Here is a 14329-nt window from a genome sequence, read left to right as displayed (position 1 = left end):
GTGAGGGGAGAGTGTGGATGAGGGGGAGGGGAGTGGGAGAGGGTGCGGGTGAGGGGAGTGGGTGAGAGGGAGAGGGTGTGTGTGAGGGGGGAGGGGAGTGGGTGAGAGGGAGGGTGAGGGGAGTGGGTGAGGGGGGGTGGGTGAGGGGGAGGAGAGTGGGTGAGGGGGTGGGGAGTAGGTGAGAGGGAGGGTGTAGGTGAGGGGGAGGGGTGGGGGAGGGGAGTGGGGGAGGGGGTGGGTGAGGGGGAGGGAAGTGGGTGAGATGGAGGGTGTGGGTGAGGGGGAGGGTGTGGGTGAGTGGGAGGGTGTGGGTGAGAGGCAGGGAGTGGAGTGGGTGAGGGGGAGGGTGTTGGTGAGGGGAGTGGGATGGGCTGAGAGGGAGGCTTTGGGTATTAGACGGAGTGGTGAGGTGTGGGGGTGGATGAAAGTGAGGGTGAGAGCGAGTGGGTGAGAGGGAGGGTGGAAAGGGAGGAAGGATGGAGGAAGGGGACTGTTGAGAGGGAGGGTGGAAATGTCTAGACACCATGCTCCGGTCATCGTGGTACGGGACAGGCTTGATGGCCAGCTGGTCTTTGCCTGCGTCAGTTTCGTAGGTCATAATAGCATCAAGCAGTTGCTCCAGTGGATTTCCTGTCTGTTTACCTGGGATTTTTCTCACAATCTTTGCACGTTGGTTGTGATCTGGAAGCGATTGGGTAGGGTAGGCTTGAGGAGTCCACTGCATTTGAAGAGATGAGAAAGCACAGATTAAACAGTCTTTGCTCCGTGGCAGGTCCTCACTGATTGGCACTCGTGTGATCCAAGGCCGTGTGTAGCGTTCTCTGCAACACTTTAGGATGACGCTCGCGATGTAATGTATTCTGGGCCCATTTACAGTCATATACTTCCCACAATCTCCCCCAAAACAAACATGGTAGCACAAGGGCAAGTAGCAGAGTACTGGCACTGGGAACCAGTAATACTAAGTACAAAGCTGGAGGCTGTACTAAAGCTGTATTGGGATTCAGTATTGATGCAAATCCAGAACCAGTAGTAAAGTGGGAATGGGTGAGTGTGGGGGCAATTGTAGCCTGGCGGGAACTGACAGGATTGGGTGAAAAGTTGGATTTACACCCCGCCCAATATTACATAAGAACATAAGAATTTGGAGCAGGAGTTGGCCATACGGCCCCTTGTAACCTGCTCCGCCATTCAATGAGATCATGGCAGTTCTTTTACCTCAACTCTACCTTCCCGAGGGGCATATACTTAAAATTAGAGCTGGGCCATTCAGGGGTGATGTCAGGAAGCGCTTATTTACACAAAGGACATCTGAAACTCTCTCCCCAAAAATCTGTGAGGCTGGGGGTCAACTAAAAAATTTCAAAACTGAGATTGATAGATTTTTGTTAGATGAGGGTATTGAGGAACAAGGAACCAAGGCGGATAGATGGAGTTGAGATACAGTTCAGCCGTGATCTAATTGAATAGCAGAACAGGCTCGAGGGCTGAATGGTTCCTATGTTCTACTTTATCATCCCCATAGGTAAGCACCAAATCCATGCACTAAGACCATGCACCGAGGCCTTGCACAGAGGCCATACACAGAGGCCATGCACCAAGGCCATGCACCAAGGCTATGCACTAAGGCCATGCACTGAGACCATACACAGAGGCCATGCACCAAGTCCAATGCACTAAGGATAGACACCAAGACCATGCACCGAGGCCATGCACTGAGGCTATGCACTAAGGCTATACACCAAGACCATGCACCGAGGCCATGCACCGAGGCCATGCAGTCAAGTGTCACGCTTCAGCTGGCCATTACAGGTGCCAGTCCTGTGCTGCGTGTTAGCTGCTGGCATTCCTTGCAGCAGATGGCACAGCTCTGCTCCTGCCTCCATGGTTTTCTCCATGGGTTATTGCCAGGAAGGTGTGCCAAGGCCTATCAGAATGAGTGGTGGCTTCTTGCAAGGTGTGGCCAATCAGGCAATGCTAGCTCTGATTCACTGCAGAAAGCATAACACCCTTCTGAGGAAGCATTCAACGGTATGGGTAGTCCCTAATTGCCGTAAGGGCTTTAAGAGTCAACCAAGCAGCGCGGGTCAGGAGTCATGTGTGGGTCAGACTGGGTAAGGGCAGCAGGTTCCCTTCGCTGAAGGACATTAGTGATCCAATTGGGCTTTTTTTTACAACCAAGCAACAGGTTTCATTTCTTCTGGTTTCAGGTCCCAAATGATCAGATTTAAAAAAAAATTAATTTGGGGACTATGGGCGTCACTGGCAAGGCCGGCATTTAGTGCCCATCCCTAGTTGCCCTTGAGAAGGTGGTGGTGAGCCGCCTTCTTGAACCACTGCAGTCCGTGCGGGGAAGGTACTCCCACAGTGCTGTTGGGGAGGGAGTTCCAGGATTTTGACCCAGCGACGTTGAAGGAACGGCCAATATACTTCCAAGCCAGGATGCGATGGATTTTCAATGTGCCACTTCTAATTGCCTCGTTAACCCATTTCTACTGTTGGCCAGAATGGTCTTCCCCGGTTACTTATTCCAGAACTGTTATAATAAAAGAAAGACTCGCAATTCATACAACATCTTTCATGCACCTCAGGATGTCCAAAAATGCTTTACAGCCAATGAAGTACTTTTGACGTGTAGTCACTGTTGCAATGTGGGAAACGAGGCAGCCAATTTGCGCACAGCAAGCTCCCGCAAACAGCAAAGTGATAAATGACCAGATAATCTGTTTTTTAGCGATGTTGGTTGAGGGATAAATATTGTCCCAGAACACCAGGAAGAAACTCCCCTGCTAGTCTTCGAAATACTGGCCGTGAGATCTTTTACGTCCACCTGAGAGGGCAGATGGGGTCTTGTATTTAACGTCTCATCCGAAAGACGGCACCTCCGACATTGCAGTGCTCCCTCAGTACTGCACTGGGAACATCAGCCTAGATTTTGTGCTCAAGTCTCCGGAGTGGGACTTGAACCCACAACCTTCTGACTCAGAGGCAAGAGTGCTACCCACTGAGCTGCAGCTGACACCTTAGGGTGAAAGAGCACCACCTGACTACCCTCTTTAAACTCCCCACCCCCCCCCAGGGACTTGACGCCATCACCACAGGGAAAGATTTCCACACTTGTCCTTACCCAAACGTGTGTAGGGCTCGGTGGATCCCAGTTCCACCCAGTTGCTGTTGCTGTAAAATTTCTGAATGATGTGCAAAGCAATTCCTGAAGAGATCCTGGCCGTATCCAGAGAGGCCGTATTAATGTTCGGCTTCTTCAGGATAGAATACATGGAACGCTGATTGATTTCGATCTGTTTCATCCCTGCAAGCGAAGATGTACATCAATGATAGGGTGCAGCTGTTGGGGAATGGATGCTCTTGCTTAGAAGTTTATACGTTACTCCTCAAAATAATGGGGTTCAAAAGCATTTCCTGTTGATGGTTACAGAGTAGTAAGTGGCAATAATGACTCATATACTTAACAGCACACTCAAGGCTATACCTCGCAAAATCACTGGAGAACTCCCCACGCTACGGTTCCAAGCTCGGTGTAGTTGCTTAGAGTCACAGGGGGAGAAATTCGGTATTGCCCCATTTGGGGCACAATTATCGGCCGGGCGCAAAGATTAGCGCCTGGCGCTAATTATCGCCTCCGACTGCAAACTTGGCTTTTATCGCCCCTGGAGGTGATTGGAGCACTAAATCAGGCGCTTCACAACTGTCTTAAGGCGCAACGGCCGAGGAGTGAGGCGCTACCTCAGAGCGCTGGCGAAGCTCATGTGATGTCAGTCAGCAATGGAATACAGACACAATGGCGCCAGCCAGTTCTTAAAGGGGAGGGTTGATCTCGTTCTCCATCCACATCCTGCTCAATGCAGCCTTGAATCTCGGCCTGGAGAGTCCTGTACATCAAATCTGCTGGAAAGAACAATGGAGAGGCCCAGGGAAAGAGCTCAGAGTGCAGCCCCCACAGTCTCTTCTAAATCAATACAAGGAAGGGCAAATCAAAATGAACCTGCAAAGTGCTGCTCAGTACCCAAAACTCCTTCACACAGTGTTGAATCTCTCCAGAAGTCTCTCTCTATCTCTCTCTCAGAATGCATGGTGCAAAAATGTCACCAACAAAAAAAGGCAGGAAGCGGTCGTCTTTAAATAGCGCTCCCCCAGTCCCTTCCTGACTGCAAAACGCTCCCCTCAACCTGTCATTGCTAGCGGCAGGCGGTAAGGCAGGGGGCGCCACTCAATATCCGGTCTGGGGTGCTACCGGGGCGTTGCACACTCGACTGATGTCACGATCTGCCGGCGCAGGAGATCGTGGCGGTAGTGTTTAGTGCCGCCGCAAAAGTCTAGTTAATTTCATGAGCAGCGCAAACATCGCCGCGCACGGGCACTAGTTGCTTTGCGCCCCATTAGCGCCCTCTTAAGGTGCTAACGGGAGGCACAAACCAACTGAATTTTTCCCCCATAGAGTCATAACGGCACAGAAGGAGGCCATTCGGCCCATTGAGTCCGTGCCGGCTCTCTGTGGAGCAATCCTATCAGTCCCATTGCCCCGCTCTATCCCCGTAGCCCTGCAAGTTTATTTCCTTCAAGTGCCTATCCACTCTCCCCTTGAAAACATTGAGTGTCTCCGCTTCCATCACTTCCATCGGCAGCGAGTTCCAGGTCCTCACCACTCACTGCGTAAAAAAGCTTTTCCTCACGTCACCCCTGTATCTCTTGCCCAAAACCTTAAATCTGTGTCCCCTAGTCCTTGTACCATCAACTAGTGGGAACAGCCTTTCCCCGTCTAGCCTATCCAAACCCGTCATAATCTTGTACACCTCTATCAAATCACCCCACAACCTCCTTTGCTCTAATGAAAACAAATCCAGCTTCTCCAACCTGTCGTAGCTAAGATCCCCCACCCCTGGAACCATTCTGGTAAATCTCCTCTGCACCCTCTCCAGGGCCTTCACATCCTTCCTAAAGTGTAGTGACCAGAACTGGATGCAATACTCCAGTTGTGGCCTAACCAGCGCTTTATACATTTTCAGCATAACTTCTCTACTTTTGTACACAATACCTCTATTTATGAAGCCCAAGATCCCATCTGCTTTGTTAGCAATTTGTTCTGCCACCTTCATGGACCCATGCATATTAACTCCCAGGTCCCTCTGACCTGGACACTCTTTAAAACTGTGCCATTAAGTGTATATTGCCTCTCCCTGTTCCTTCTGCCAAAATGTATCACCTCACACTTCTCTGTATTAAATTCCATCTGCCACTTGTCTGCCCATTCTGCTAGCCTTTCTAGGTCTCTATGTCCTGTTGCAGTCGAGTGATATAATCCTCACTGTTTGCCAAACCCCCAAGCTTGGTGTCATCAGCAAATTTAGAAATTCTACTTTGTATTCCAATATCCAGGTCATTTATACATATATCAAAAATAGCAGCGGCCCCAGCACTGACCCTTGGGGAACACCACAGTCTGAAAAACAGCCATTGCTTAGGTTTGACCTTAATTGAATTCTGAAGTATCTACCCTTCAAAGCTTTCTTTCCCTATGTGAGAATCCATATGTTCCTGACATTACCTCATCCAATTGGCTGCAATAGCTTCAGATTATTTTTAACAAGAATCGCACCCCCCACCTCCACCCCTCCACCCCCCTCCCAACCCCCACCCTACCCCCCACCCCCACCCCCACCTCCCAACCCCCTGCCCCCACCCAGCCCCAAAGGCCTTCACCTTGACTGAACGGTCAATCAAATCATTCAACTTGAGATAGTTACAGGGAAGAAAAAGCCTTTGACAGGAACGTTATGCACCTGCCCTCAGAGGAGTCACTCTCTGAATCATAGAATCATTGAAATTTAAGGAACAGAAAGGAGGCCATTCGGCCCATCGTGTCCGTGCTGGCCGACAAAGAGCTATCCAGCCTAATCCCACTTTCCAGCTCTTGGTCCATAGCCCTGTAGGTTAAAGCACTTCAGGTGCATATCCAAGTACTTTTTAAATATGATGAGGGTTTCTGCCTCTACCACCCTTTCCGGCAGTGAGTTCCAGACCCCCACCACCCTCTGGGTGAAAAAAGGTCTCCTCAACTCCCCTCTAAACCTTCCCCCAATTACTTTAAATCTGTGCCCCCTGGTTCTTCACCTCTCTGCTGAGGGAAACAGTTCCTTCCTATCCACTCTATCTGGGCCCCTCATAATTTTACACGCTCGACTCTACAGTCAAACTATGTCCACAGCTAGCTCACTGCTGCCAGATCTCTGGCAGCTCCCGAAGGCTGAGCAAACAAAGACAGTCTGTGGCCTCAGCTGAATCTCCTTCTCAGCAAAAACAGGCGAGAATCCCTTTCACTAACTGAACATTGCTGACAGAAACTCACTTCACAGCTGAAGGTATTACAAAGAGAAAGAACCCTTTCCCCTCACACAGCCGCTGGAATGTCAGTCAAGGGGCTGGGTGGATTTATCCTCGTCCGCTTGAACTGTGATGACACTTGGCCCCATCGTAAGGTTAGATGCCGTGCTGCCGAACCTTGCTTGCATATTTTGGGGACAGACGGGACCATCCTGAGCCTGTGTGGGGGGGCCGGGGTTAACTTGAACTGAACACTCTGGGCGGGCATCCCACGGGATTGGGTGATGTCTTGTTTTGCACACTTTGTACAAAGTAATAACTTGCAGGACAACGGAGTATTACAGTTTAAACTCTTTTATGAAGCATCAGGCCTGTGAACTCAATCATACAGCACAGTGGGGACAAGATGGAGTTAAGACCCCTAGCCTGGGTCTTCCAAAACAATAGCAGTCCTTACAGATGCCTGCAGGCCAAAGACAACTCAGCATGTGATCACATGTGAATATAATAGGTATTCCTTACAGATGCCTGCGGGCCAATGATAATTCAATAAGCAAATGTTACAGGTGGAATGCCGGTTTTACACCCTCGCCAGATATTGACTTCAAAGGAGAGTAAAATCAAGGCGGGGTCGATGTTTCCTCTAATGTTTTTTTGGCGTGGGGGGACGGTCGACCCCTTTAACGGGCTGCGTGGCCCTATCAGATTTCTGCACATGCGCGGTTTTTCCATTGTAAAGATTGTGCGGGGCCTCCAGACCGCTGCCCGGCCATGCAGCTTAACGGGAGGAATGTAAAACCAGTGTTGAACCCGATCCCGTTAGTTGCCTAATTTGGGGGGGGGCGGGGGCGTGTTAGGTTAAAATTGCCCCCTATATTGACTCCCCTGGGCTCAGCGATTAGCGTAAAATAAACAAGAAACGGAGCGATGGCATAGTGGTTAGCACTGTTGCCTCACAGCGCCAGGGACCCGGGTTCGAATCCGGCCTCGGGTGACTGTCTGTGTGGAGTTTGCACATTCTCCCCGTGTTTGCGTGGGTTTTCTCCGGGTGCTCCGGTTTCCTCCCACAGTCCAAAGATGTGCGGGTTAGGTTGATTGGCTATGATAAATTGACCCTTAGTGTTAGGGGGATTAAATACGTGGGGATAGGATGGGATATGTGTTGGTGAAGGGGTTACGGGGATCGGGTGGGATATGTGTCGGTGCAGGCTCGATGGGCCGAAATGGCCTCTATCTGCACTGTGGGGTTTCTGTGATTCTGTGATTTATCTTTTCTGCCCATCAATTTGAACAGATGGAAAGTCGGGCAGGCTCCCTTATGGCCGTGGGCTCCACCTGCAGCGCTACCCTTGGGCGATCCATAAACGGCCCCCCCCACCCCCCCCTATCGTCCCCTCCCCTCTCCTGTGGGAGCACGGGGATTGGTGAATTTACCCCACAGCGAGGCTGCACCAGCGGGAAAATCAGGGCGGGGTCGATGCCATGATGCCAGCTCTTGCCCCCCTTGCCCTCACCCCTTCTGAGGTGTTTTCAGGGGCTCGGCAGAGTGAGGTGATCCCAGGCCAGATCCTGGTAGCTGTAAGGGTTCAGCCAACTCCCTCCACCTTCAGCCAGTCATTACCATAGCTGGGCGTGCTTCCATTTTGCTTCTGGGCCCGATGGTTTTTCCGGCAGCTTCTGCAGCTGGCACAACTGGAAACGAAAGGTTTAGGGGGTCATGGTCATCGCTGAGCAGCCCAGTTGCACACTTACCCTGCTGGATTTCCTCACAGTAAAAGTAATAAGAAGGCTGATTCGCGCTGTAGATTTCCACCTCATTGTTTCCTTCAATGACCTTCTGGATGGCTTGCACGAAATGGGAGGGTGACACCGAGGCTGCCAAAGGACCACAATAAAGAGCAATTAGTGACCATCTACTCCATTGGATACACCGGGCTGGATTTTCATTGAGGAGGCGGGTAGGAGGCGGGACTACAACTTTTGGGGTTGTAGTCCAGCCTCCATTGAGTTCTAGCCAACCCACGCGATTTAGACTTGATTGACCTTGTTGAGCCCGCCCGGCGAGCTCAGCAGGCCAATTAAGGGCCACTCGGCAACAGGTGACGTCACAGATTGAAATTTCATCTGTCAAGACCTTTTGACAGATGAAATATCAGCGTTTCTTAGCTGTTTGAAGCTGTCAAACACTGACAATCTGTACTCCAGGTTAATTCCTTCCTCTCAGGATGATTTAGAGATCTCCCCGGAACAGAAAGCAGAGGCTGCAGATTTTGACAGCTGGCGGCCATTCTGCTTTCTGTGCCGGTGAGATGAGGGACTCCCGAGACCTGAAGGAAGGAAGGCTGTAAAGGTAAGTAAAGATTAGTAGAACTTCTTTAAACACTTTACACAGACCAAACACACTTACCTCTGCACTCATGCACCCATCACTCACCTGAACACCGGACATCTCGACCCCTCCAAGCCCTTCATCCCGACGGCCCGCCTCGCTAACTTGGCATGGTTTGGAGCCACCGGGAATCCCACATTTCAACAATGAAAATAGGGATTAGGCTAAAAACTGCCTGTTAACTACCTGTTAACAGGCAGTTAATTGGCAGTAATCCCCTTCCCGCCTCGGGGAGGCGGGTCCCAGTGCGGGGCGGGTACCTGCCTCCTTTGAAACTGGCATGGAGGCGGGTTGGGGGCGGGATGGTGTCGGGACCCCCGATTTCAGGATTTTAAACGGCCCACACGCCTCCAACCTTGACTCCACGGCCCAATGAAAATCCAGCCCACCGTGCCTAAATAAAGCTATGCTAGTCAGGTATCGCCATTGAAACTCATGGGTGGGGTGGGGGTCGGGGTGAGGGGTTGACGTGGTGGGTTTGGACTTGGCTGAGACACAAAACAGGTGGAAACGCAATTGACGTCCGTTATGCCACACCCCTGAAGAACCATTCAGTTCTATCGAAGTTAACGCAACTGAACATCAGGCCAGGCGAATAATGGTTGACCGATGCGATAACCGCCTGTATTGAGTCCCCGCCCGTGTCCGATTCCCACCCCCAAAGAGTCTCGTCAGCGTTCCTGATGTGAGGATAACTGGACGTCTGAAGGAAAGCACAAGAAGAGCGGAGTCACAAAGAAGACCGCGGGTTAAACGTTACAGACCACACTTGGGAGCACCGCGAACAGTTCTGTCCTCCGTATTATAAAAAGGATATAGAGGCACTGGAGAAGGTACAAAAAAGATTTACAAGGATGATACCAGAACTGAGAGGTTGTACCGATCAAGAAAGATTGAACAGGCTAGGGCTTGTAAGAATACACCATTCATGGTAAACTTGACTGAACCTAAAGTGACTAAATTTAATGTACTGACAAGCTTTGAGGGCAAGAGACTGCTTTACTAAACATTCATAAAATAAATGATGTGCTTGCAAGCTGGGTTTTTTTCTCCAAAAGATAAAGGGGGAAAAATTTGGTTGCTTTGTGCCTCCCGTTAGCGCCCTAAGAGGGCGCTGCCAACGCCTCCCGCAAAATTCAGCGGGAGGTTAGCGGCGGCACTGCGCTGCTGGCGATGACGTCATCGCCATACGCAGCGCCCCGCTCGCGCCCCGGCCACGATCTTCGGTATCGCCCCCTGACTTACCGCCAGACGCTATGCCCGACGGGGTCAGGGGGGCCTACCTGCGGCCAGGGCAGCGTTATTTAAAGGCGAGGTGCCAGGCGGCCATTTTTGTTGCTGGCTGCCTGGCAGCACCTGCTTCCGCTGCCCTCCCCGGCCTCCATACCCGCCCCCCCTTCTCTTGAGTGCCAGGCTGTTTTGCCGGCACTCCCGATCCCCGGGGGCCCAGCTGGGCCCCGGGTCGCGCTGCGCAACGCCCCTCCCCTTTAAGAAGGGGAGGAAGGCCTGCAATATCATGGCACGTAGCGCCACGATATTCCCTCACAGAGCCCGAAGAGGGAGGCGGGGCGCTTCCAGTGGTGCCTTGCTTCCCTCTTGGGGCGCTACCGCTCAATTTCTGTCATGGGGGCACTAATTTTTCGGGGGCGCTAAAAGTAGCACCCCGGCGAAGTTAGCGCCCCAAAGGGGGCGCGACTCAATTTTTCGCCCAAAGTTCTGTGAGAACAAGGAGTCAACCCTCAGGTGCAAAAACAAGGACTTCTTCAACCCATGAAGTAACTAGCCTTAACTAAAAACAGAAAATGCTGGAAATGCTCAGCAGGTCAGGCAGCATCTGCAGAGAGAGAAACAGAGTTAACGTTTCAGGTCGAAGACCCTGCGTCAGAACTGGGCCTTGGTCGACCAAGCGTGGAAACAGATAGGAAAGAAGAGAGAGAAAACAAGGCCCTTCACACAGTTCGGGACATGAATGCTGTGGGCCAGTTGCCAAGTTTTGGGGTATAAAGATGCTGTAAAATGACCACTCGCAGCTGCAGTCGAAAGCAACTTGGCCAGTTGCCAGTTGAAGTCATACGTCTAGTCATCGCTGAATTGACCTCTCACTGGTGTTAGTGCGTATGTGGTTGCTTATGATCACTTGAGCTTAAAGTAAATGATTTAGATTTGTGCGTGCTTGTAATCAGTAAGGGAGAGAGGATGGGTTGTCATGTCATATTGTGTGTGCTTACTTGTAACCTCTTGCTGATTTTGAGTGAAGAATAGTTTACTCTGAAATCTTTGTCTTGAGTAGTCTGTTCCATGGGTTTGAACACTATAAACTGTCAGACAGAAGTTCAAACCAATCTGAACGTCACACAGGCTCTTTCCTCTAGAGGTGAGAGATGAGAGGTGACCAGCCAGAGGTCTTCAAGATTATGAAAGGGGTTTGATAGGGTAGACGTAGAGAAGATGTGGCCACTTGTCAGGGGAGACTAGAACTAGGGGACATAAATACAAGATAGTCACTAATAATTCCAATAGGGAATTCAGGAGAAACTTTTTTCCCCAGACAGTGGTGAGAATGTGGAACTCGCGACCACATAGCACAGATGCATTTAAGGAGAAGCGAGACAAACACATGAGGAGAAGGGAATAGAAGGATATGGCGAAGGGGTTAGATGAAGGAGGGAGGAAGCTCCTGTGGAGCATAAACACCACCAGAAACCTGCAAGGATGAATGGCCAGTTTCTGTGCTGTAACTACTCCATCATAATATTATTTAATACTATGTAGAGCCTCAATTCCAGCACATGCCGTCTATAAGTACATATTTCTCCCGTCTCAGAGTCGAAAGCCTATTCAGAGCTTGTTGGGGGTGTGGGGGAGAGAGAGGATCGGAGGGGGAGAGAGAGGATTGGAGAGTAGAGAGAGAGAATCGGAGGGGGAGAGAGAGGATCGTAGAGGGAGAGAGAGGATCGGAGGAGGAGAGATGGGATTGGAGGGGGAGAGGTAGGAGTTGGTGGGGGGGGGAGAGAGGATCGGAGGGGGGAGAGAGGTTCGGAGGGGAGAGAGAGGATCGGAGAGGGTGAGAGAGGATCGGAGGAGGAGAGATGGGATCGGAGGGGGAGAGGTAAGGGTCGTTAGCGGGGGGAGAGAGGATCAGAGTGGGGAGAGAGGATCGGAGGGGGAGAGAGAGGATCGGAGGGGGAGAGAGAGGATCGGAGGGGGAGAGAGAGGATCGGAGGGGGAGAGAGAGGATCGGAGGGGGAGACAGAGGATCGGAGGGGGAGACAGAGGATCGGAGCGGGAGTGAGAGGATCGGAGGGGGAGACAGAGGATCGGAGGGGGAGAGAGAGGATCGGAGGGGGAGTGAGAGGATCGGAGGGGGAGAGGATCGGATCGGAGGTGGAAGGAGAGGATCGGAGGGGGAAGGAGAGGATTGGAGGGGGTGAGAGAGGATCGGAGGGGGAGAGAGAGGATCGTAGGGGGAGAGAGAGGATCGGAGGGGGAGTGAGATTATCGGAGGGGAAGAGAGTGGGGATCGGAGTTGGAGAGAAAGTGGATCAGAGGGGAGAGAGAGGATCGGAGGGGGGAGAGAATGGATCGGAGTGGGGAGAGAGGGGTTCAGACGGATGGAGAGAGAGGGGATTGGAGGAATGGATAGAGAGGGGTGTTTGGAGTGGGAGAGAGATGGGTGTTTGGAGTGGGAGAGAGAGATGATTGAAAGGGGAGCGAGAGAGGATCAAAGGGGAGGGGAGAGGAGGTCAGAAACTTGGGGGTGTTAAAGAGCTCGGAGATCTCAGTGGGAATGTGGAAGAGCATGTTCCAAGTCTAAAGTTGGGGAGGTGGGAAATGAGATGAGAACATGATCTAGATGGTAAAACGGATCACGTTCTTCCAACCCCACCCCCTTTACACCCGCACCACCTTCTCCCTCTCCTCCCCCTGGGCCTGGTTGATTTCTCGGGTAGCTCGGTGCGTATCACAGAATCACAGAAACCCCACAGTGCAGATAGAGGCCATTTCGGCCCATCGAGCCTGCACCGACACATATCCCACCCGATCCCGGTAAGCCCTACACCAACACATATCCCACCCTATCCCCGTAACCCCACGTATTTAATCCCCTAACACTAAGGGTCAATTTATCATAGCCAATCAACCTAACCCGCACATCTTTGGACTGTGGGAGGAAACCGGAGCACCCGGAGAAAACCCACGCAAACACGGGGAGGATGTGCAAACTCCACACAGACAGTCACCCGAGGCCGGATTCGAACCCGGGTCCCTGGCGCTGTGAGGCAACAGTGCTAACCACTATGCCACCGTGCTGCCTGTGGCAAGTGATATCATTGGACTGGCTGAAATCCGGAAGTCACAACACTATCACTATTCATTTAATTCCCAATAATCTTGTTAACAATCCGTGACCCACACACAATACCCCATCCATGGAGGTGTGGTGGGGGTGGAGGGGAGTTCAGGAACTTGGGTGGGGGAGGAGGTCAGAAACTTCGGCAGGGCGCGGTCAGGAACTTGGGCAGGGAAGAGGTCAGAAAATTCAGCGGGGGGAGGTCAGGAACTTGGAGGGGGCGAGGAGGTCAGGAACTCAATGGGAGGAAGTCAGGAACTCAATGGGAGGAGGTCAGGAACTTGGGGGGTGAGGAGGTCAGAAACTTCGGCGGGAGGAGGTCAGGAACTTGGGCGGGGGAGGAGGTCAGACACTTCGGCGGGAGGAGGTCAGGAACTTCGGCGGGAGGAGGTCAGGAGCTTTGGCGGGAGGAGGTCAGGAACTTGGGGGGTGAGGAGGTCAGACACTTCGGCGGGAGGAGGTCAGGAACTTGGGGGGGTGAGGAGGTCAGACACTTCAGCGGGAGGAGGTCAGACACTTCGGCGGGAGGAGGTCAGGAACTTGGGCGGGAGGAGGTCAGGAACTTGGGCTGGAGGAGGTCAGGAACTTGGGCGGGAGGAGGAGGTCAGGAACTTGGACAGGAGGAGGTCAGGAGCTTTGGCGGGAGGAGGTCAGGAACTTGGGGGGGTGAGGTGGTCAGACACTTCGGCGGGAGGAGGTCAGGAACTTGGACAGGAGGAGGTCAGCAACTCTTTGGGAGGAGGTCAGAAACTTGGGGGAGGTCAGGAACTTCGGCGGGGGGGAGGTCAGGAGCTCAATGGGAGGAGGTCAGAAACTCGGTGAGGGGCAGGTCAGGCACTTCGGCAGGGGGAGAATGTCAGGAACTTGAGGGGGAACGGTCAGGGTCAAAACTTGGGGGGTGGGATGAATGTTAGGAACTTGTTGGGGGGGGCAGGAACTTGTTTAGGAGGTGGGACAAGGTCTTGACCCGTGAGGGTGAGCCCTATCTGTTCTATATCAGCTCTGTTCTGTCTGGAGTCTGGAAATCAGAATGGCGCAAATTATACTTTGCAAAGTAATTGATTACTTAGGCAGGCAGGATCTAATTACCCATTCCAGAGAAACTGCTGGGTGTGTCTTGTCCTCCAAGGGGAACAACCAGAAATCAGCTCTTGTCCTCCAAGGTGATCAATCAGAAATTTGGTGTTGGAAATAAGCGCGACCTTACATGCACTGCCCAGTGTAGTTCAATCCCGGCTCTTTGCTGATAA

General features: G+C 52.1%; 1 protein-coding gene across 1 annotated transcript in view; it reads right to left on the bottom strand.

Annotated features, from left to right (window-relative positions):
- The window catches only part of LOC147096600 (von Willebrand factor A domain-containing protein 7-like), a 67799-nt gene that overhangs the window by 40677 nt on the left and 12793 nt on the right, over window positions 1-14329 (bottom strand). The window contains exons 2-4 of the mRNA XM_085973848.1: window positions 8092-8214; window positions 3128-3310; window positions 643-718 (exon numbers count right to left, since the gene is read on the bottom strand). Of these exons, the coding sequence (XP_085829974.1) occupies window positions 643-718; window positions 3128-3310; window positions 8092-8214 (382 nt within the window). The remainder of the gene's footprint in view (window positions 1-642; window positions 719-3127; window positions 3311-8091; window positions 8215-14329) is intronic.

The sequence above is a fragment of the Somniosus microcephalus genome, unplaced genomic scaffold, assembly GCF_052327205.1.
Source record: "Somniosus microcephalus isolate GS21.2 unplaced genomic scaffold, FLI_Smic_1.0 unresolved_chr1, whole genome shotgun sequence".
NCBI classification, from domain to species: Eukaryota; Metazoa; Chordata; class Chondrichthyes; order Squaliformes; family Somniosidae; genus Somniosus; species Somniosus microcephalus.
The sequence above is the reverse complement of the archived record's forward strand: the minus strand, read 5'-3'. Positions and strand labels throughout refer to the sequence as shown.